The sequence below is a fragment of the Miscanthus floridulus genome, chromosome 10, assembly GCF_019320115.1.
Source record: "Miscanthus floridulus cultivar M001 chromosome 10, ASM1932011v1, whole genome shotgun sequence".
NCBI classification, from domain to species: domain Eukaryota; kingdom Viridiplantae; phylum Streptophyta; class Magnoliopsida; order Poales; family Poaceae; genus Miscanthus; species Miscanthus floridulus.
In genome coordinates this window covers 61,359,291-61,382,508 of record NC_089589.1, presented here as the reverse complement: position 1 = coordinate 61,382,508, position 23,218 = coordinate 61,359,291, and the positions used below count along the sequence as shown (strand labels likewise).

The 23,218-nt window shown below is 50.3% G+C and overlaps 1 protein-coding gene across 5 annotated transcripts in view; it reads right to left on the bottom strand.

The window, feature by feature from the left end:
* Positions 1-23,218, bottom strand: part of LOC136486651 (receptor like protein kinase S.2-like) — a 61,935-nt gene that overhangs the window by 36,596 nt on the left and 2,121 nt on the right. For 4 of the 5 annotated variants that reach the window (XM_066483604.1, XM_066483603.1, XM_066483605.1 and 1 more), the window contains 4 exons: positions 4,004-4,259; positions 3,680-3,911; positions 3,433-3,580; positions 3,105-3,320 (listed from right to left, as the gene is read on the bottom strand). In XM_066483604.1, the coding sequence (XP_066339701.1) occupies positions 3,105-3,320; positions 3,433-3,580; positions 3,680-3,911; positions 4,004-4,259 (852 nt within the window). Of the gene's footprint in view, positions 1-3,104; positions 3,321-3,432; positions 3,581-3,679; positions 3,912-4,003; positions 4,274-23,218 lie in introns of all 5 variants that reach the window. The other variant, XM_066483607.1, reaches the window with a different exon arrangement.

Genomic DNA, 23,218 nt, shown 5'->3' with positions numbered 1-23,218 from the left:
CGTATGACCCCACCCACTACGGGATGGGGCACACGACCCTAGCCTTGACTTTCAAGACCGACCAAGACACCAGGGACCTCGACCTCGTAGTCCAGGGTCGAGGCCATCAACACTACAACCAGCAAAGGCGACCAACGACCCAGGAGTGGGTACCTGCCCCTGCACTATCGCCACGTTACCACCGGGAGAACAGGAGACAATTACGAAGGCCACGGCAAGATCACGTCGCACAGGTCAGTTGGCGAACCACCGCTGTGCCAATAGTGCCATCACGCCCGGCATTGTAGCATCATGCCACGCCATCGGAACAAGACCATGATGACAACCACGCCAGAACGTGCGTTGATGCTAGGACAAGACGGGCTTGCTTGCAAGCCAAGCTACTAGTTTCTCTGTGCCTTGGGCTCACGGCCACTCGGTCGGGAGAACCCATCTCTATCTGCAACATGGCCCCCAAACTTTATATAAGGGTAGCCAGGCCTCCCATCTAGGGGACGGACTCTTGAGACTTCATTCGGGCATTCATCCACCTCGCTCCTCCTACCTCTTTCCCTTAGCTTACACACCCTATTGTAAGAACTTCAGAGCATTCAACCAAGGAACATGAACTCGAACTTTCTCAAATACTAGACGTAGGGCTCTGGCCTAAAACAGTATAATTCCTTGTGTCTTTGAGTGCTACCATCGTCTTCCTAGAGCAGCGTGGCACACGTATAAATTCACTAGTCGGTTGACAAAACACCGACAATTTGCATTGAGTGAGAGCATCTAGTGGCACTAGTGATCAAGTTGAGCTGTGGTATTCTTGTTACTCTTGGTGGTTGCTGCCACCTCGATGGCCTAGAGGCAGCGGAAGATCATTGAGCGGCTTTTTGGTGATTGTTGCCGGCTCTGATCCATCGATTGTAAGAGGCTCTTGTGCTCATCCCCGTGGGACATCGTGAAGAGCAACTCTAGTGGAATCGTGGCTAGATGGAGTACACTTCTTGAGTGGTTCTTTGTGGCGCCCAAGTGGTGGGCTTGGCATGTAAGGCCAATTAGCGCGCGAACCTTCAAGTTGGGACTTGCCACAATGAGGACGTAGGTTGCCGGCAAGCAACCGAACCTCGGAGATATATCTTGTGTTCACTTGCCCCATGCATTTCGCTCTCTACTCACTTGTTCATTAATTTCATACTTGTTCTTGTGAGTAGTTGCTTGATTGCCTTGATAGCTTGAGTAGCATAGTGTTGATCATAGCTTGTAAAAGTTAGTTTATTTATTAGCTCTTGCTAGTCTTGATAGTTTGATAGTTTGTGTGATTGTGTGACATAATCTAGAGACCAAGCTACTAGTATTGATTAGGAGCTTGCATTGGGTGAATTAGAGCTATAGCAAGTAGTTGCAATTAGGGCTATTTATTGTACTAATCATCTTGCTCTAGTAATTGTGAGTTTGTAGGAAAACTTTTATAGGCTATTCACCCTCATCTAGGCATCTAGATCCTATTAGCGATAATGATAGATTATCACTGTCGATTTGTGTTACTAGCCAGTGGTGATAATTGACCCTATTTTCACCAACGGTTCAAGAACAGGTGGTGATGAGCATTACCAAAGGCTTGGTGCAAACTAGCAGTGAAAGTGGCGGCAGTGATGATGAATTATGTAGTAGTGCATGATCAATGCGGATTCTGTGTCATGCATTTGATGTGCAGCCTCATCCAAGATGTCTATTGCGGCGCACAGGTTCCCCCTTAGTCAATTGACGACCTAGTGACCTAATTTGAGTGTATAGCATTGCATGTCTTAACTGTGTTTGACCTTTTTCCTATGTTGCAGAAACTAGGGTCAAGTACAATGGAGTTGGCCGCTTTGGAGATATCTGGGTTGCAAGAAGAGGTTGCCGGTTTCATTATTAACCAAATCATTAATCCGAATGGTGACCGTTGCCTTATCTAATGCAAATGTTCTTCATCTAGTAATGTCGGTTTCATTATGGACGATCTTATGTTTGTTTGTGTTCTCAAACATGTCATTGTGGTTTGATTTGGTTTATGGACTCATGTCTCGGCATGGATGTAAATTTTGGTACATTGTGTATTTATGTTTCGGGCCTGATGTAACCCAAATACTATTTGTATTGTTATTACTACAATTGTATTTTGAAAAATGCAATATCACCGCAGGCCTATCCAAATCGTTGATGATATGGAAACAACCCGGCGGTGATGATAGTGGCAACACCGCTGAAAAATGTCGCACCGGTGGTGATGGACAAGACATCATCGCCGAATCAAACTCAAGGGCAACGGTGATGGCGCCAACATCACCGCCAGATCGAATGCCGACCGACTGCGCTGGTACCTACATCACCGCCAGATGGTACGCTCGACTGAAGTTGATGTCTACAACATTTCAGGTGGATTGTATGCTAGACCAACGTTGATGTCTCCATTATCACCACCGGATGGTACACCCGACCGACGTTGATGACACCATCATCACTGCAGGATCCTTTGCCGGACCGGCGGTGGTATTCATCCGATTGCCACCGGATCGAACTCTAACATGGTGGTGATGGTAACGACAACACCAGCAGATTGAACGCTAATCAGGCGGTGATGAAGTTTTCTACCACTGGTTTCGAAACAACGGTGATAACCAAGGACATCACCAACAACGGGGATAACCGGCAGTGAACGGGGGTTTAGAACCAGCAGTGATGAACTTTATTGGTGCATTCACTCCCCAATGTTGGTTTTCATCCCAAAATCGTCATGTATTATCCTTTTTGAGCTACCACTATGGAATTAAACTACTTATGTTCCCAAATACTTAAAACTTTATTTGAGAGTCGCAATGCTATTTTTTATTTTTATCCTATTCTTTGACCTTGTAAAAGTGAATAGTTCAACTACCTAGCTACAAAAGTTGTATATTTTTGTTTCTCTATAGAATATGAGTGCACAACTTTTTTTATCAAGAATATGCTTACAACTATTAAAATTTCTGGATAAATGACTTGAATTACCTTTGACATATGTTTTTATAGTTCTGTTGACATGTGACACCTAGATTAAAACTCGTGAGCATTATTCTAACTCTAGAACCAAGAATATGTACCTCATTCATTGAATTTGCTTTATCATATGTACTCTTTTCTGTCTCAGCCAATTGGTCAACGATGTATCCAATGTTCGGCCTTCTTTGCCTGTCCTCGATTGTGCATTTTAATGCTATCTCTATGCATTTCTTCACCTGTTCGCACTGGCAGTCTATGTCGATTGGTTGATACCCTGGTATTGCTATTATTAGCCTTTTCCTCCATTTTTTGTGCACCTTCACAATTGAAACAAAAGTGTCACATTAATAGTATCCACACACTTTACAAACATGTTTGGATGCAACATTATATTGATATTGATAGAAACATGTAACAACAATTCCTTACTTGTCTAATAAATTTACGTGTCTTGTCATCTCCAGGGGAGTGGGCTGCTGGTCCACAAATTATCTTTATAATTATGACACCCAAACTAAAAATGTCAAACTCTTTGGAGATTATTTGTTGAGTGATGAATTCCGGTGGACAGTATCCCCTGCATTATACCATGAATCACACATTTAATGGCGTGATGAGAATTTGGCTTAAAGTACAGCGCAAAGGAGAGCACATTATTATGCAGTCATAAGCTTACAATGTTCCTAATACGCTCAGTGTCTTTTTGCTTGTCTCTTCACCAAGTAGTAGTCTAGATAAACCAAAATCAGCAATTTTTGGCACCATATTATCATCCAGCAATATATTGTCAGGCTTTAGATCGAAATGCTGGACAGGACTTTCTAGCCCTGTATGAAGATATTTTAAACCCATACAGATCCCTTTAATTATTATATATCGTTTTTGCCAATCCAATCCCTGATGTTCATCTGCAACCCAAAAAAAGAGAGATTCACAGAATGTACGTGGAAATCGGTTCCTCAGGCTAAGGTGACAGAGGTGATGTAAAACAGTATTGCACCTGATAGGTGCTTCTGAAGGCTTCCATTGTGTAGATACTCAAAGCAGAGTGCCCTGTGTGGCATTATTGCCGTAACTTCTTTTCCATTATACTCTGTAACTACTGGTTCATCTTCGTCACAAAAACCAACCAGCCGGACAATATTTGGGTGCTTGAGCTTAGTAAGGTTGTTGAACTCTTTTTTAAACGCATTTCCACCAAGGTCTTGATCACGAAGCACCTTCACAGCAATTTCTTGCCCATCTTGATCCTTTCCCTGGTTGATTGTTTCTAATTAATATGATAAACATGATCCAGGTAAAAATCATTTCTATTGAAAAATAATTGTAAGCACATTCCACTTTTGCTAAATAGTACTATCTTTTTTTCCCCAAATTGTAAGTCGTTCAGGCTTTTTTAGGTACATAGATTTGCTACACACTTAAATATATATTATGTCTAGATAGATAGTAAAAAGTTACGTATCTGGAAAAAGACACATCAACTTACAATTTGGAATGGAGTCATTCACATCGACGAGCAGAAGAGCAAGGATGGAAGAATAGAAAGGGGATTTATGCAATACTAGTTTTGCCATTTTCGTTGATAGTTCATAGTCACGGCTGGCGCAATCTATTTGACAGTCTATTCCGCATTTCGGCCAGCCCGTATGACCCAACTCACATAGATTTATTTACAAGGCTCATTGGCCCAATAGCTGAACACAGCTTTAACAACTATACCTCTTGTAACGTGGCTTGCCCATGTAGCTTTGTTGACAGGCCACGAGACGATGCCCTAGCAAGCAGCGCTCTCGACTCCACCGGCGATAGCCATCAGAGGCCTTTTTTCGACCGATCGACCGACGATCCTTCACATACTCCCATTCGGGCTGATCAAGGGGTCGACTAGCCCGCCTGCCCGGCCTTGGCGGGGTGCTCGTGGGGTCTGTTTTGTCAATACAGATCGGTTTTCTGTGGAGACACGATGGCGAAAGGTGATCGGGATGTGGAGGGGCTGCTGCAGAAGCTGCATCACAGCGACGAGGAGGGATGGCATTGTCTTGGCGAGGGATTCCCATTTAGTAAGCTTCTGGCAGGCTCCGGGGAGGAGCGCTGCCAATCATAATGAGTTATCTCAGTTGGAATGAGAGTTGCTTCGACCACTGTGTGTCCTCAAAACTCAAGTTCACATAGCTCGGGTAGAAAGTTTGAAAAGTACTATTGGTTTTGATTGTTCATTTGCTGTAAGTAGTGCAGGTCGCATTGGCGGACTAGGCATTTTCTGGAATAATCAAACAAGGGTGGAGATGATCATTACAGAGAGCGGGGAAGAACCGTGGCGGCTTACATGCATATATGGTGAAGCGCAGATGGGGGAAAGACACAAGACATGGACATGATAATATCAATCATGGCCATGTCACAACTACTGTGGTTATGTATCGGAGATTTCAACGAGGTCCTTCATAGGGTGGAACATGTCGGTGTCCAGGAGAGAAGTTTAGCCCAGATCGTAGAATTTTGCGAGATGGTGGATGTGTGCGGTTTCTATGATTTGGGTTATTTTGGTCGCAATTGGACCTTCGAGAGAAAGGTGTCGAGGGGGGGGGGGGGGGGGGGGGGGGGGGGGGCGCGGGATGTCTTGGTGTCGAGTCCGGCTTGACCGGGCTTTAGCCATGACCGAGTGATGTTCCAGATACCCAATGGCTAATGTGCAACATCTTACTTCTGCAGCCTTGGATCATGGGTCAATTGTCCTTAGATGGTGCCAGGCCCGAGGGAGGAGTAGAAGGAGGAAAAGAAAGCATTTTAAGTACAAGCTGATGTGGGAAACTCACGAGGAGTTTTCTTCTATGGTGGCCCAGACCTGGCAGTAGGGTGGACTCACAGGGATGCTGCTGTGGCCGGCAAGCTGGGAGTCTGGAGTGTGAACTCCTTCGGCCACGTTCGTGAGGAGCTGAAACAATTGAAGGCCATTAGAGAATCTGCGGTCGGACCCAATGCAGGTTGGCCCGTCGTACGTTGAGATCAAAATTGCTGAAAGGATTATGGAGCTTAATCACAGAGAGGAAATCATGTGGAAGCAAAGATCTCGAATCATGCTAGCCAATGAAGGAAGAGGAATATTATTACTAAATTAAAGAAGCCCGATGGGCAGGTGACAGAACATAACCGTGAGATGGTTGAACTGACTCTAGAGTTCTACAAAGACCCCTACAGATCAGAGGGGACGGAGGAGTTGGACAACCTCTTAGAAACAGTGCCGAGGAAAGTTACAGAGGAGATGAATTCTCAGCTGGATGCCACTTAAAACGGCGCTTTTTCAATCCTACGAAGGCGCCCGAACCAGATGGATTTCTAGCTCATTTTTTCAGAAACACTGGGACTTGTGTGTGGAGAAGGTATGTGCGGTCGTGTTACAGGTGTTGAAAGGGGAGGACGATCCTTCTGATATAAACAACATATGCATTATTTTGATCCCCAACGTGGAGAGGCCAGAAGAACTAGGGCAGTATCCACCAATCAGTCTGTGTAACGTCATTTATAACATAGCATCAAAGATTGTGGCGAATAGACTATGGATTATTTTACCCGATGTGATTTCGGAAGAACAGTCAGCTTTTATGCCAGGACAGCTCATTACGGACAACATCATCACGGCATATGAGTGTTTGCACTTCATGTAGAAGAAAAGGGCACAATATAGTAGATGCGGTGAAACTTGATATGAAGAAAACGTATGATCATGATTATGGTCAAGATGGGGTTTAGCCGAGGCTAGGTGGAAATGATCATGAGGCTGGTGTCGTGGGGTCGAAACCGCGGCAAGCACGGTTGTTCGAGGGGGTGTCAGAGTACGTGTCTCCAGTGGCTCGGCTGGATTCAAAAACACAAGAATCACTGAGGGGACGCAACGGTTTATCCCGGCTCGGGCCAATCGGTGTCCAACGTCCAGCAGCTGATGATCCTTCTACTCAAGAGCACCCAAAATCGGGGGTTACAACAGAGTGTACGTGAGAAAGAGAGAGATTTGGTAGGGGGATCGCTCGGTGCAGATCCTAAGAACGCCTCGCCGCCGGTGGAGCCTTCCCCTCATCGGAGAGGAGGAAGACTACGGGTGCGGTGGAGGAGCTCTCGGTGCCCCTCTCTGGGTTGCTCTGCTCTCGGTGCCGAGCTCGAGCGGATCAACGAGGAGTGGAATGATTCGTCTGGAATCGTCCTCCCCCTCCTAGGATCCGACATATCCCTTATATACCGAGATAGATCGGGTACATGGCGGTTTGGGGGTTGAGCCTATGGTCTACATGCACCGGAGTCTAGGCGGGTCTTGCCACGACGCTCTGTGGACCGTGGCGGTGTCGTGGAGCCAAAGAAGCCCTAGGTGTCGTCCGGCTGCTCTGTTCTAACGTGCTGAGTGTCAGGTTGTGTCGAATTGGACCGGCCTCCCCCAGGTGTGGCTTTCGGAGGCTTCTTGGTGGCGTAGGCGGCCGACTTGAGGGGCTGTCGCTTGGGCCCAGGAGCCCCCGAGCCCCTGGAGGCCGCGGAGGAACTTGTCCTCTTGTGTCACGCCTCGTGTGTGACCCTGTCGGGGGAGCGGTTGGCAGAGCCACGCCCAAGGGGCAGCACTGGGGAGCCCCCGAGCCTTGGTTGGCTCAGGGCGTGTCTTCTTGCGCCCGGTCCCTAACTGGCGCCTAAGACCTGGAGGAGGCCAAGGATCGGGTCTAGGCCTCCATCGATTGGGAGCCTAGGGCTCGGGCAAGCCCCCGAGCCTCGAGCAGAGGCAGCGGGCATGCTCGGGCTTGGCCTGATCCCATGACCTGAGGGTATGAGCGAGCGTACCCGATGGGTATAGCCCCCGAGCCCTCGGGCGATCCTGGAGAGATTGGTCAGGGGGTCCGTCGGTCGGGAACCCTTGATCCCGAGGCTTCACATACCCATATGTTACGATCTCGTCAGGAGCCCCCAAGCTCTTCGTGGCCTCACTTAGTGAGATTCGTGATGGTGACGAAGGGCTAAACACGATCTTCTGGTGACTGAGCTTGTCTTGGCGGGGATGACTTCCGCTAATAGGAATGCGATGCCCTTCATGGGGCCCCTCCTCAGTGTGATGGGGGTGCTCGACTATCGGGGCCGAGTGATGGTGGTGCTGACCCCCTGTTCAACCCATGTTGCGCGAGTCCGTAGCCTAAGCGAGGGCTCGGCGAACTCGTCAGGGAGTTGCCGACCTTGGGCCTGGAGGCACCCTCCTTACCGATCTAGGCCTGCTGTGGGTCGGGTGATCAAGAGTGTCTAGGCTCTGGCTCGGGGCCACCTAATCACCCGGCGCGCCACGCCCTTCTGGGGCTTCGGTTGCATGCCCCGATCCTCTTGGGCTGGCCTTCTCAGGCCAACCTTTGTAGCCATAGGTCGAGGCGCGGGGAGCGAGCCGAGCTTGGATGGGAGCCCTCGTTGGGCTCACTTCTCAGCGGCTCCCGATCCAACTTCAGGGAGTTGGTTGGTTTTGGGGGCATGTTGCCCGGGCGCTCGTCGGTCGGAAGGCCAGGTTCCTCCGTCTGGGGAGTCGGCGTAGCCCTCGAGGCCATCGTGGGACCTCTTTGTCAGCGGGCGAGGTGGCTTCTTGGCGTGCCCCACCTTCAGATGTCTTACACAGGCGGTTGATGGCACCTGGGCTGCCGCGCCTGTCGGAGGAGTTATGGCGTGCACTCCCGTGCCATCCCACTTCGCCTGGGAGATGGAACATCAGGCCACATGGAGCAGAGGAGTCACGACACTTGGTTCGCGTGGATCCAGGCCGTTGATGGCAGTCAGTGGGCATGAGGGGAGTCAGATCCCCTCAAGTCCCATGAGAAGACATGCACAGAGTGGGTGGCGCGCTTGGTGGAAAGTGGAGCGGGGACTTGACTTGATGTCAATGCCCTCCTGACTCTGCCTTTACTGCGCGGCTATCTCCATGCAACCGCTCTGGGGCTCATTGCAGGGATTGAAGAGGCGCCCGGTCGGCCCCCCAAGGCCCCTTTGGGCGTCGATGGCTGATCGGAGGGCCCAGAGCCGCTCACAGCGCGTCGACTGGGGCTATACAGGGGAGCCCCCGGGGGTGCGGTGCCTCTATCCCTCCTCTAGCTTCTTCTCTTCTTCCTCACATGTCTAACTCTTGGTGGCCATGGTGACGATGAAGTGCGACACCTCACTCTGAGTGAGCCTTGCCTCCTCCGCCGGGCGATCGCTCCCACGAGAGTGAAATGATTCCAGCCAAGGAGGGGCGACGACACGAAGCTAGATGCGTCTATCGCGTTCCCCTCCTATGGAAAGCTGAAGGACTTCAGCGATGTATCGCTATAATTTCCTTCCGCCTTCTAACAGGCAAGGGGAGCTACGACGCGTTGGTCGCTGCCCCTCCATGCCGGCGAAGGCGGGGGCTCGGTCCCGTGCCTGGGGCAATGGTCGACGTCGCCCTACTTCGGACCTCGTGGAGGAGCCCCGAGGTTGGCCTACCGGTCTTAGCCAAGCACACCGCAGGGCCCCAACCTAGAGGTCGGGCGTGCCCTACCATCCTTGCCAACGTATAGGGGGCAATATTTTGTTGTTTTTTGCCGCCGTATATTGTAATCGGGTCGTTCCCAATTAATAAATGAAATTACTTTCATTTGTAATCTCATTGCTCACGAGTCGTGCTCGGAGACTTGGGTCCCTCGTTGGGATGGGCTATTACAATAATGGCCTCATTGGCCAAGATTGTCGTGCCTGTGCTACTAGTGGGTAAGTCCATGAGAACGCCAGGTTTACGGTCGCTCCGTGCCCCGGTCATGTCCCCTAGAAGGGAGATCCTTGGCTTCCCGACTGAGCCACTCATATAGTTCTCGAGCTCGTCTGTCGGTGCTTGGGGGCTCGATGCCTCCCTCGGTGGGTCACCACGAGCGGCTCAAGGTCGGTACTCGGACATCACTCGATGGTCTGCCTATTTCGCTTCTAAGCGACCGGCTAAGGCCTCTGGTGCTTGACCATGAGCGTCCCTTGGACTTTTTAGATGCCTCGGGCAGCCTTGAAGCCCGGTGGGCTAGTCGTAGAACCTTCAGTGATGCCCCTTCTCGGGGTCCCTTACCATCATGTGGTTGGGAGACATGATCCGATTATGGATCGGGATGTAGAGAGGTAGACAGAAACGAAACGAAATGGACACAAGAGAGGGGAAAGATGACATAGGTGGAAATGTGATGGTCGGGGATGTCTTGTTAGCACTCGCCAATCTTTGGGCCGGTCCCCTCATCGTGTGGCTCGCTACATCCATCCCGACCTCGCTCACCCGGGGGTTTCCAATCGCGGCCTTCCTTCAGAGAAAAAGGGACAGCAGTTGATAAGTTAGTTGTTCCTTAGACGCATCCGAGCATTCTGCTGAACTCACTCGAGAAAAGGAGAACTGTAACAAGATAGAGAGAGCAGGAGGGTCAGGAGAGCGAGATTTATCTTGGTTTTTGTTGTTGGAGAGGTAGGCCGACAAAGGGGGTCAGCTGGCGTGTCTTGGCTTGGGAGGTCAGGCTACTAGGCAGATGGCTCGGCGATGGCTTTCCCTCATGGGGAAGGGTCAGAACTCACCTCGATTGGGTTAGACCCTTCTGGGAGGCCAAGCGCTTAGATGGAGGGGCCAGTCGAGCCACCGCTATCACCAGGAGCCTTAGATGCCTTGCCGACGCTCGGTTGGTCGAGCACCGCCACTACCTTGGTTCCTTCATTTGCCGGGGCCTTTCCTATGTCGCGGCTAGAGCCAGTGAGACCATAGGGGGGGGGACAGTGCGGCTGCTTGGCTGACACAGTCCTACTCGCAGTAGTAGGCTTGTTCAAAGCTGCCCTCGACGGTGATGACCCCATTGGGGCCGGGCATCTTCAGCTTCATTAAAGTGTAATTTGGGACGGCCATGAACTTGGCAAAGCATGGTCGGCCAAGGAGAGCATCATAGACACCGGGGAAATCCACCACTTTGAAGGTGAGTGGTTCCTTCTGGAAGTTGTCCGGCTGGCTGAAAGTGACATTGAGTCAGATGCGACCGAGGGGCATGACCTCCTTCCCCAGAACGATCCCGTAGAATGGCGCCTTGCTGGGGCGCAGAATACTCCATGGAATGCCCATCCAATCAAGGGTGTTGACATAGAGGATGTTGAGGCCGCTGCTCTCGTGCATCAGCACCTTGGAGAGGCACGTGGTGCCCATGGTCGGGCTAAGCACGAGTGGGTAGCGTCCCGGATGAGGAACCTGATCAGGGTGATCTCCCTAGTCAAAGGTGATGGCCGTCTACGACCATCAGAGCCATGTCAGGGCGGCGAGGGTGTGCATGGCGTTCACCTCCTGCTCGGTGATGCGACGCTACCGGTGAGACTCATACACCTAGGATTCCCCAAAGATCATGAGGCATTCTTCGGCCTCGGGGAATCCAGCGTCCTCATCCTGGGCGCCATCCGCTGGCTCACTGACCTTCGAGGTAGGCTTTTGGGCCTTTCTTGTTGACCAAGGGTGTCGTGGATGTAACCCCTAATGGTGGCGCAGTCTTTGAGGAGGTGCATCGATTGTCCCCCATGGAACGGGCAGGGAGCTTCAAGCGCCTTTTCGAAGTGCTCGGGGCACGCACCATGCCCGCGGGGCTGAGACCTAGCAGCGTGGTTAGCCACAGCCACCATCTCCTCCCCGCAGCACTTCTGGTCCTTGGCTCCAGTCGTGACGACGTAGGGACGAAGCAAAGGTCGTCACCGCTGTCCCAACCACTGAGGTGGCCGGTGGCCCTGGCCTTACCATTGAAGTAGGCCTCGACGGCCTCCTCGCTGGTGGCATACTAGGTGGTGACGTCCAGAAGTTCCCACATCATGTGCGGGGTCTCACAACTAAGCGCGTGGATGAGTGCTTTGCAGGTCGTGCCGTAGATGAAGGCGTTGATCACGTCGGCGTCGATGATGTTGGGGAGCTCATTGCGCTTCTTGGAGAAGTGATGGATGTACTCTTGGAGGGTCTCATCAATCCTCTTCCTGCAGTTGCGGAGGTCCCATGAGTTCCCGGATCAAGTGTATGTACCCTAGAAGTAGCCAAGACTAAGACAGAGTGAAGCTCGCCCTAGCAGTGGATGCTGCCGGGCATGAGCTGTTTGAGCCATGCTCTGGTCAAGCTCGACAGAAGCAGAGGAAGGTACTGGATGGCGAATTCATCGTCTGACCCCCCAGTCCTCATGGCGAGGCGGTAATCCTCCAGCCAATGGTCCAGGTTGGTCTCGCCGTCGTACTTGGAGATGCGTGTTGGTAGCCGGAATCGCCTAGGGTAGGTGGCCACTCGGATCGCTGCCCCGAACGTTAGGGGGCCGAAGTGATCCCGGGCGAGGCCTCCGTTCCACTGCTCGAGAGTACGGGGTTACACCTGAGCGTGGCGCCTGGCCTCAATGGTGTCGCGTACGTCGCGGTTGTCGCTGATCCGGTTGCGCGTGGGCGGACGGTGAGGGGAAAGCTCGCGCCTTTGCTCCTATTGGGGCTTGGCGCCCCTGGCCCACGGTCAGTCAGAGCTACCACCGGAGGAATCGCTGCTGCTTCCTCCCATTAGTCGGGCGTGTGCGTCAGAATGGTCCCCATTGATGGTGGCCGTCAGTTGTGATGGACTAGAGGGTCCAGCATGGCGCTAGGAGGCCTAGCTCTCGGCCTGCTGCTTGAGGGTGACACGAAGGAGCTGCCTTGCCTCGTGTAGCCGCTCGTTGGTCTTCGGGTTCGGCGTGTCGAAGATGTCCTCTAGCCGACATGCGGCGGCCGCCATGTTGTAGGCTGCACAGGGGAAGCGCAAGGCACTGCGAGCCCCTGTGCGAGCATCATCGTCGTTGACAGGGGGCTGCGTGGCTTGCTAAGATGCAAGCTCCTAGCTTTGGAGCTCAAGCTCTGTCTCGGCGGCCTCTAGGTCCGCTTGCCAAGCCTACAACAGAGCCGCCTTCTCGAGAAGGTAGTTCGCGCGGCTGTGAGGACTCTGGTGTGGCAACATGAGCTCGGGCGCCTCCTCGGTGGGATCCTCGCCATCGATGTGGTAGCACATGCGAGGCGGGGCATAGCAATCGATGCCGTCGGAGTCGTACTCTAGGCCATTCCCTAAGAGGATCTCAAGGAAGGTGTGCAGCGAGAGGATGTCGACCCTTTCCATGCTAGAGAGGACGGCGCTCTGTGGTGCCTTGTGGCTGACAAGGTACTCTAGCTCTAGTTGGAAAGATGCCGCTAAATTATGTAACCTGAAATGCAGGTCTGGGAGGTAGTACCAGAAGTGCTCGGGTGGCGGGAGCACCTCACCGGTGGCGATCTGGTGATGGACGATGGCTAGCATGTAAAACATCTGGCAGCGGTCCGACATGGTGGTGATCAGGCCCAGACCACGCCAGATCTATCGGGCCAGAACCTCGAGATCTACTCCTAAGAGACCCAGCGGAGGGGGCGACGCCTGGGACTCGGTGCCCGCCGACGCAGCCCCATTGAGTGGATGAAGCTAACCATGGTAGTCGGCGACGTAGGCTAGGCTCCCGAAGTTGAGGACCTAGTCCGGAGCGAAGGCATCGGCTGTGATGAAGAACTCACCGGGGAAGCGAATGCCGCCGTTAGGGGCGGCGTCGCTTGCTCCAGCGACGAGGCGGGTGGCTCCAGCCACCGTAGAGCCTGAATCGCACTTGACGCTGCCCCCTACCTGGCGCACCAGCTATCACGGGGTCGAAACCACGACAAGCATTGTTGTTCGAGGTGGTGTTAGAGTATGTGTCTCCGGTGGCTCGGGTGGACTCAAGAATACAAGAATCACAGAGGGGACACAACGGTTTATCCTGGTTCAGGCCAATCGGTGCTTTATGTCCAGCAGCTGATGATCCTTCTAATTAAGAGCACCCAAAATTAGGGGGTTATAACAGAGTGTATAGGAGAAAGAGAGAGATTCGGTAGGGGGATCGCTCAGTGCTGATCCTAAGGATGCCTCGCAGTTGGTGGAGCCTTCCCCTCGTCGAAGAGGAGGAAGACGATGGGTGCGGTGGAGGAGCTCTTGGTGCCCCTCTCTCTGCTGCTCTGCTCTTGGTGTCGAGCTAGAGCGGATCGATGAGGAGTGGAATGATTCGTCTGGAATCATCCTCCCCCATCCTATGATCCGACTTATCGCTTATATACCGATAGGTCGGGTACATGGCGGTTTGGGGGTAGAGCCTATGGTCTACATGCGCCGAAGTCCAGGCAGGTCTTGCCATGGCCCTCTATGGACTATGGCTATGTCGTATAGCTGAAGAAGCCTTGGGCGTCGTCCGGCTGCTCTGTTCTAACACGCTGAGTGTCAGGCTATGTCGGATTGGACCGGCCTCCCCCGGGTGCACCTTGCGGAAGCTTCTTGGTGGTGAACGAGGCCGACTCGAGGGGAAGCAAGCTCATGAACATTGATTGGTTGCATTTGATATGTACATAGTCATGTGCTTGGTTGCATTGCATAAGTTTTTAAATTTAATACGCATGCTTGTACAGCTTGGTTCATAGTCATGATTTCATTAGTGGTTCACATTTCATATGGGTGAAGAATGGATTTCAATATTGATGATTGGTCTTCACCAAGCTATAAATTGGACTTCACATTGCTATTCGAGTAATGAAGTGGAATCTATGTGACTATCCTCTACTCCAAGATAGCAAAGGTATCATTGTAATGTGTATGATCATTTCATCCCTTACTAATATATGGTTAGTGCATATAGTACATGCTTCATAGGATCATGCATAACAAATGAAATTTTAAAATTCATAGCCTACCACTATTGCTTGAATGATTAGTTGAATCTGAGTTTGTTCATGAGCTAGTGAACTCAAGTACTTGATTTAATTTGGATTACCAACAAGTGACAAGTACAACCTCGATAAGATAACCTCCATATGAGTGTGAAGAAGCTTAGAGAGTGTTCAAACTGAACTTGGAAGCTTAGGCAAATCAATTTAGTTCAAGTCAACTTAGAAGCTCATGATAAGTAACAAGAGTACAAGCATAAGACAACAATGCAAATGAATATCTAATTTGTTTCAAGTGGTATCTAGACTCAAATATATCATCAAGTATTCACAAGTGGTGTCTAGAATAACTCATAAGTGATGTCCTACAAGTGGTACTCATGAAGATAGAGAATGTTCAAGAAATGGTTTTTATTGACAAATCAATCATACACGTGGCATCACATCTCTACACATGGTATCAATCATACAAGATGGTGGTTCCACAAGTGATCCTCAACTTTAAGTGATCATCAAGTAAAGCAAGTTCCCTCAAGAACTCAAGTTTGTCAAGTGGATGACCCATGCTATGACATAGGGGGAGGTGCCCCACCAATTGGTTTCAAGGTCAAAGATCCTTCATGTGGTATCTTAAGAGCTATACAAGTGATGTCATTCCAATATTTGGTAGTGTCCATAAAAATGCAAGATTCAAGCCTCAACCATCTACCCCAATGCAAGCCTTTGCATCAATGAGAAGCACACCTTTTATGGAAATTGATGACAAAGGGGGAGAGATTGTACAAAGATATGAAAGCTTTGGGAGAGATTGAGACAAAGAAGTAGAGGTTGGACATGGATATGAACAAAGAGGGAACAACATTGAAGAATGTGAGAGGATCAAAAGGATCAAAATTCTTAGACAAGAGAAGCACACAAGTAGGGGGAGCAAGCTCATGAACTTTGATTGGTTGTATTTGATATGTGCATAGTCATGTGCTAGCTTGCATTGCATAAGTTTTTAAATTTGATACGCATGCTTGTGTGGTGTATGCTAGTTGTAGAACTTGATTAATGATTTGATAACTAGCATGCATAGTATGGTAGCTAGACTTGTATTTCTACACGTGATACGGACCTTGCTTATAATATTGATCTCATGGGGATTCTAGTATTTTTGTTGTCTAGCTACTCATGGTGCTAAGGATGATGTTAAAAGTACAACTCCGATTGGTATCGTGCTTCAAAGGTTTATTCTATACACCTTAGCATCATTTGGTAGTAATTACTCTCCCATAATTCCAATATATGCATATGTGCGAGCTTTAAACCAAACACTCTAGCACATATGTAGGGGAGCTAATACTACCAATTCGGGTTTGTGGTACTTGTCCAAAATCATTTACACATGGTAAAATTGCTTGGGCAAGTAACATGAATTCAAAAGAGCTTAATTTTCATATCTTTGTAAAGTTGTTATCAATTACCAAAAAGGAAGAGATTGAAATGTCCTTGTTTGATTTTGGTAATTGAGTGACAACCTAGGTGGACTAATTGTGTTTGATGTGAGATACACAGAAAATTAGTCCACAGGTATATGTGTGTGAGCAACATATGTCATGGTGGTGAAAATAGCTCGGAGATGTTGCAAAGTTCACACATGTGATGAAGGAGCTCATTGCATATGAGACATGACATGGAGTCATGTGACTAAGGTGGAGAAGATCAAGACAAGGCTTGGCTTGACGGACCGGTTGCAAGAGTGAAGGGCAAGTCGAGGACATGGCGCCAATGGACCGAAGCAATGGTGAAGAGCAAGTGACGTCAAGATCGATGAACCAATAAGGTCACGTGATGATATGAAGTGGATCATATCATTTGTGATATGGTTGGTGCATGTGTTGCATCAACATCGGAGGAGATGGAATAGAATACGCAAGGCACAGGTATAACTTAGGGCATTTTATTTCACCGGTCAAAGGTTGTGTAGAGAAGTTTATGACTGGGTTTAGGATAGATGGTCGTACTATTAAGAGGAGCAAACTTATTTGCATATCGGTCATCTAGTGCCACTTTAGCGATCTAACTTTGCGACGTTGCTAGGATCGAGTGGAGTGGTGAATTAAGTGACTAATCCTTTGAAAAATGTTTGTGAAAATGCTAACACACTTGCACTTGGTGGTGTACATTTGGTGGAGTTGGCACATTTGCAAAGGAGAAGTTGTTGGAGTTGCATTGGATCAACATGGAGAAGAGAGAGAGGTTTTTTGGTGTACTTCGAACTATAGGATGGCTCTTGATTTGGAATTCTAAATTGATCCATTGTGATTTGGATCAAATATGCAAGTGGGTTGTGTAGCCCTCTGAATAAGCTTTCCAAAATGTTCAAGATCATCGAAATCGGAGTTCGGGGCTAAGAGTTATAGCCGTTTTAGAGCTGAAAGGTCTGTGATCGGACTCTGCACGTCCGGTCAGCACCTGCGAGTCCAGTCACAGCGTCCGGTCAGTGTTATTAACATGTCCAGGAGTGACCGGACGCACAGAGAGTCTGGTCAGTGATGACCTGAAGCATCCAATCATCAAAAGAGCTCTCTGGAACCACTCTGGAAGTGACCGGACTCTGGGAGAGTCGAGTCCGGTCATAGGAGAAAGGTGAGTCCGGTCAGTTGTGCAGAAATGCGTTGGTAACCGGACTCGGCCTCGGCGCGTCAGGTCGTTGGCCCTAAAGCGTGTCCGTTCAGGACTATGCGCGCGTGGGAGCTATCCATTGGAGCCCAACGGTCGGCTTCAAAAGGAGGGGAAGCGTGGCGTCATCCTAGCAACCGGACTCTATGACCTACGCGTCCGATCGTTATGACTTGCGAGTCCGGTCAGTGCGTATTTTGTCCAGTGAAGGGACAACGGCTCTTTTAGCCCTTGGGGCTATAAACAGAAGTGGTGGCCAGCCTTGGGCTGGTTGCTAAGCACCCTCATGCCTATGTGGCTTGTGTAGGAGTGCTTGGATGCCCTCTAACCCACTTGTGCTTGCAAGGGTGCGAATCGATTGCGAGTGAGTATGATTCTAGTGTGTTGCATCGTGAGATTGCATCGAGTGGCACTAGGTGCTCGAGTTACAAGCCGGTGCTGCCTGTTACTTTTGGAGGCTGCCACCTCCTAGATGGCTTGGTGGCTTGTGACTCCGTTGAAGCACGCGAGAAGATTGTACGGTGCTCTGGAGGAGGATTTGTGAGGGGGATTGTGCTCACCCCACGGGGATCGCGAAGAGCAACTTTAGTTGAGCATGTCATTGAGCTACCCTCACTTTCAGGGTAGGTTCTTGCGGTGCCCAATGTGTGGGCTTGGCGGATGATGCCAATTAGCCACCGAACCACCAAGTGAGTTGTCGACACAACGGGGACGTAGCTTGGTGGCAACCAAGTGAACCTCGGGAGAAAATCACCATGTCAACATTGTCTTCATCATCTTCTCGGTGGTTTGCATTCCGTGCACGCTTGTATCACTTTCATTTACAGTGTGCTTGTGTAGTTGCTCTGGTGACTAGTTTAGCTTTAGTAGCTTGCTAGTTACCTTCTTGCTTGTGTAGCATAGAAGTAGCTCCCTTGCGTGGCTAATTTGGTTTTAGTAACCTTGTTAGTCACATTGCTTAGTTTATGTAGCTAAGTAATTTGCGCTCTCTAATTTGGCTTATGTAGCCTTGTTATTGAGCATTGCTAGTAAGCTTAGGTGGCTTTGTGCTTTTGCTTACTAGATTGTGTAAGAGCTCCCTCGGTTGTGTGAAGTACTAGTTGCATAAGTTTGTGTGACCTTGCAAGCTAGATTGGTTAGGTGAGCTCTAGCTAGCCCGGCACCTTAGTTGCTTGTTTAGAATATTTTCAAGGTGCTTGATAACTTAGATAGAGGGGTGTAGTCTTGGCTAGACCGATAGTTTTAATTACGCACTTGTATCGGTTAGCCGACACGATTAAGTTTTAGAAATGACTATTCACCCCCTATCTAGTCCGCCATCTCGACCCTACAGTCGAAAGGGAGCCTAGGGCTTGGGCGAGCCCCCAAGCCTCAGACAGAGGCAGCGGGCTTGACCTGATCCCTTGACCTGAGGGTACGCGTGAGTGTACTCGATGGATATAGCCTCTGGGCGATCCTGGAGGGATCGGTCGGAAACCCTTGCCGAAGCTTAACATACCCATATGTTAGGATCCTGTCAGCTGGTAACCTCGGTTTCATTCTCGGTACTTTTTAATGGTGATAGGCTGGAAAGCTTCAGACCATCCTGGGGGATTCGACTAGGAGATCCAATCTCTCCCTATCTTTTCTTGCTAGCGGTAGAGGGCCTCTCGTGCCTCTTAAAATCTAGAGTTCAGTCATTGAGCTTAAGTGGTATTATGGTGGCTCCATCAGCACTGATGGTGAGTCACCTTCTCTTTGTGGATGAAGGCCTGCTATTTTTACCTGTACTGTCATGCTTCGGGTCAACAGATTAATATGGAGAAGTCATCCATCCATTTTGCTAAGGGCTGCACTAACCAAATTCAGGAGGAGATTAAGGAGATGTTGAATATCCATACCGTGGCGTTGAATGGGAAATACCTGGGCATGCCTACGGATGTTGGAAACTCAGTGAGCGGGGGGGGGTGTTCAAGCATCTAAAAGACAGAGTATGAAACAAGTTATAAGGTCTAATGGAACAGTGCTTATCAGCGGGAAGAAAGGAGGTCCTCATCAAATCAATAGCCCAAGCAATACCAACCTACTCCATGTCTTGTTTCAAATTACCAAGGGGCCTATGCAAGCACGTCGACAGCATGATGCAATGTTTTTGGTGGGAGCACCGAAGGAAAGTGTCGGACATGTTGGGTTGCATGGAAGGAGAAGACTAAACCAAAGTATATGGGCAGTCTTGGCTTTCATGACATGGAGCTTTTTAACTTAGCTCTACTTGCTCGCCAGGAAGCATGTCGACAGCATGATGCGGTGTTTTTGGTGGGAGAACTGAAGGAAAGTGTCGGACATGTTGGGTCGCATGGAAAGAGAAGACTAAACCAAAGTATATGGGCGGTCTTGGCTTTCATGATATGGAGCTTTTTAACTTAGCTCTACTCGCTTGCTAGGCTTAGCGAATTTTCCAGGATCCAGGGGCCTTGAGCTCGCTTATCCTAAAGGCGGTTTACTACCTGGATGGGGATTTTTTGGAGGCTGTTGTTGGTACTTCTCCATCGTGAACCTGGAGATCAATTGTCGATGGGACGGATATTCTGATTCAGGGTTTGATCATAAGGATTAGCACAGGGGAGCAAACTGATATCTGGAGGATGAACTGGTTGTCGACGGATGGATTAATGTGGCCCGTGTTGCACTGGGGATGATCCCCCACACAGAGTCTACGAGCTGATTGATTAGATGATTTGGGTCTGGGACCGACACCAGGTGAACGAGCTCTTTATTCCTATGGACGCTGATATCATTACTAGCTAGCATACCCCTATGCACATCGGCGCAAGAAGGTTTTTGGGCTTGGTAGTATGAGAAATCGGGGACGTTCTCGGTTAGATCCACCTACAGAATTTTGGTGCACAATCGGGAAAAACAGATGGCCTGGTTAGAAGACACGGCTAGCAGATCGAACACAAGGGCAGAAGAGAACGAGTGGGCTGAATTATGGAAGGTTAAAGTGCCTCCAAAGGTCAAGGGTCTTCCTATGGCGGCTAGCACACCACTCAATCCCAACTCATGATGTACGTCATCACAGGAATATGGCAGATAATAATCGTTGCAGTGTGTGTGGCGACACAGACTCCTGGAAACACTCCCTCCTGGATTGCCATATGGCAAAGGCAGTCTAGGCGTTGGAGAAGGAAAACATCACTGAGGTCTTGAGTCTGATTAATGAAATAAATGCACAAGCATGGTTGTTAGTGGTGCTAAAAACCCTGCCTCATGACAAACTCACAAGGGTGGTGCTTCGGCTATTGGGCAATATGGCATGTGAAGCGCAAGGTCGTTCATGAGGATGTAATCAAGAGCTCTCTATCGACACATTGCTTTAGGGAGAGGTTTGTGGCTGACCTGGAGATGACAAAATCTTTTCCAAGCAGTCGAGGAGGTGGCCAGCCTACGCTGGCGTCAAGATGGATCCCCCCAACGCCGGGGTTCATAAAGGTTGTTGGATTATTCATTTATTGCTAAGGAGGCCTAAGTCTTACGAGGGTAGTCCCAATGCTAGAAACTACATGTAGTTTCTATACCTATTCATTTCTATAGACACTACGTATAGAATCCAAGCCTATAGCGGTTTGTTTCATCTCTCCCCCGAGCGCTCCCCTAGGGTGACTCAGGGGCGACCGCCGCAGCACCCCTAGGGCCCCCCTCCCGACCCTCCCCTCCGGCCACCGTTGCCGCCCACCAGCGTCCTCCCCCCTCCCGCCCACCTCTCTCTCCCCCTCCCAATCCTCCATCACCGTGACTTCCCGGTGCTTCTCCGGCGAGCTCGTCGGCTGGCGGCCCAGATCCAGGTTCCTCTGGACCAGATCTGGCCTCCTCGTCGGTGCGACGGTGGAGGCCGAGCGGTCGGGCCTGGGTGGAGGCTTCTCCGACGTGTTGGTGCGGCCGGCCAGGCGGCGGATCTAGGCCCCCTGTGTGCAGATCCAGCGCCTGCTGCCATAGTGGCATGGGTTCGGCGCCTGCTGCTGCCGTCCAGCGGGGTGCTCGGCATGGGCGGCCTCCGGGGCCTCTCGTTCCGCGCCAGGCCCCCATAGCCGTTGCTATGGGGCGCCGGTGGATGCGGCCATTGCTAGGGCTGCGCTCGATGGGCGGCCAGATCCGGGGTCGCCACTGGCCTGGCATGCCGGCGTCCACGTAGCGGGGGCTACCGGTCACGGGGCCGGCCACCGCCGTCAGGTGACGCGTTGTGACCAGATCCAGCTATCGCTGCTCGTCCTGAGCCTGGATCGGCGCAGTGTCGACGTTTGCACCACGGCTGTCATCGGCCACGGGGCCGGACTCGCGTGGGGGTCAGGTCTGCCGGCCTTGGCTCTGGCCCCGGTCGGTCCATCCCATCTGCGGAGCCACGTGGATGGTAGGCGCACTAGGGGCTGGTGCGGCGGGGCTCATGGGACTCAAGGTGAAGCGGGGGTAGTGGCACGGGTTCTGGGCGAAAGCTCAGCCCGGTTTCAGCCGAGCGGACGACGGTGACGCCTTGGACGCCACATACCTCCTTGGAGGCATCGCTTCGGAACCTCGTGCTTCTGCGCCAACATCACCGGATTCTGGGCAAATGCCCTGCCTTAGAACCCTCTAAGGCCAGCAATGATGGCATCTAGGATCGTTCTCTTGGGCGCCACCTCCTTCCTGAAGGCGTCGCTGAAGAATCCCCTATGGCCCGTCGCTTGTCCCTCGTGTGGTCGCCATCTTTTGTGGTTCCTACCATTCGCTCCTGGTGGAGTTCCTCGCTGTGCCTGTGTGTGTGTGCCTTCATTCTACTCGCTTGGGTCTGTCATGCTGCTCTTGACCTTGCCGTCATCGTCTTGCTTATCTGACTGATGCTTTGTCGTCGTTGTCGTTGGTCTCCTCTCGGCCATTTGGTGCCGAGAGTGTCATGGCCGCTCCCCTCTGTAGATTCTTTGTCGTAGGGGGTCGCTTCTTCCTCGGCGGATGCTTGGCCGTCGGTGGAACTCTTGGCGGATGCTTTGCCGCACGTTGGCTCTTGGGTCCCGTCTCTGGTAGATGCTTTGCTACTGAGAGCGTGTGGACCCTCTTCTTAGCGTATGCTTGGCTGCCATGGTCGCTTGGTCTTCGTTGGCGGAAGCTTTGCCGCTGTTGCTGCTGGATGCTTCTATATCTTATCAGGGTGGATGCTTTGACACCACGACTTTGTCTATCTTTAGGCAACCCTTGCGTGTTATTTTTATTGTAGGCTCAGTTGTAGGTCCTTGGTGTTGAGGGCACTCGCTATTCTTTCTTCTCTTCTCTTGTTCCTATGCTTATTCCTTTGTGTTGTCTCCAAGACGTGTACGGCTGCTCGCCGTGACTCTCTTCGGAAGTTGTAAACTTTCCCGCTTCTCTTAATGAAGCACATGCTAATGCACACTTTCGAAAAAAAACACTACGTATAGAAACTATGGTCCCAATGGATAGTTTCTACGAAACTATTTTCTATCCAATCACATACATTCTCTCTCCATTCTCTACCAATCACATCCCTTTATGTCTTGGTTCTCGTATAGACATAATTTCTAACTTAGACCCGGTTTCTATGATTTTTGCTCTCTCTTCTCAATAACTACCTTGTCACATCAGCAAAATATTTAGGTGACAGTATAATTAATATCCATAGAAACTATGGTGGTTCATGCATTGGGAGTGCCCTGATCTATTATATCTTAAATTATTGGTTGCTGGATTTTTGGGCCACATATGTGGAGCACGTGCTTGTATATAGTACTAGTTTAAAATAAAAGTTGAGCTGTACAGACTACAAATATGTACAATTACCAAGTAGTACTGTGCT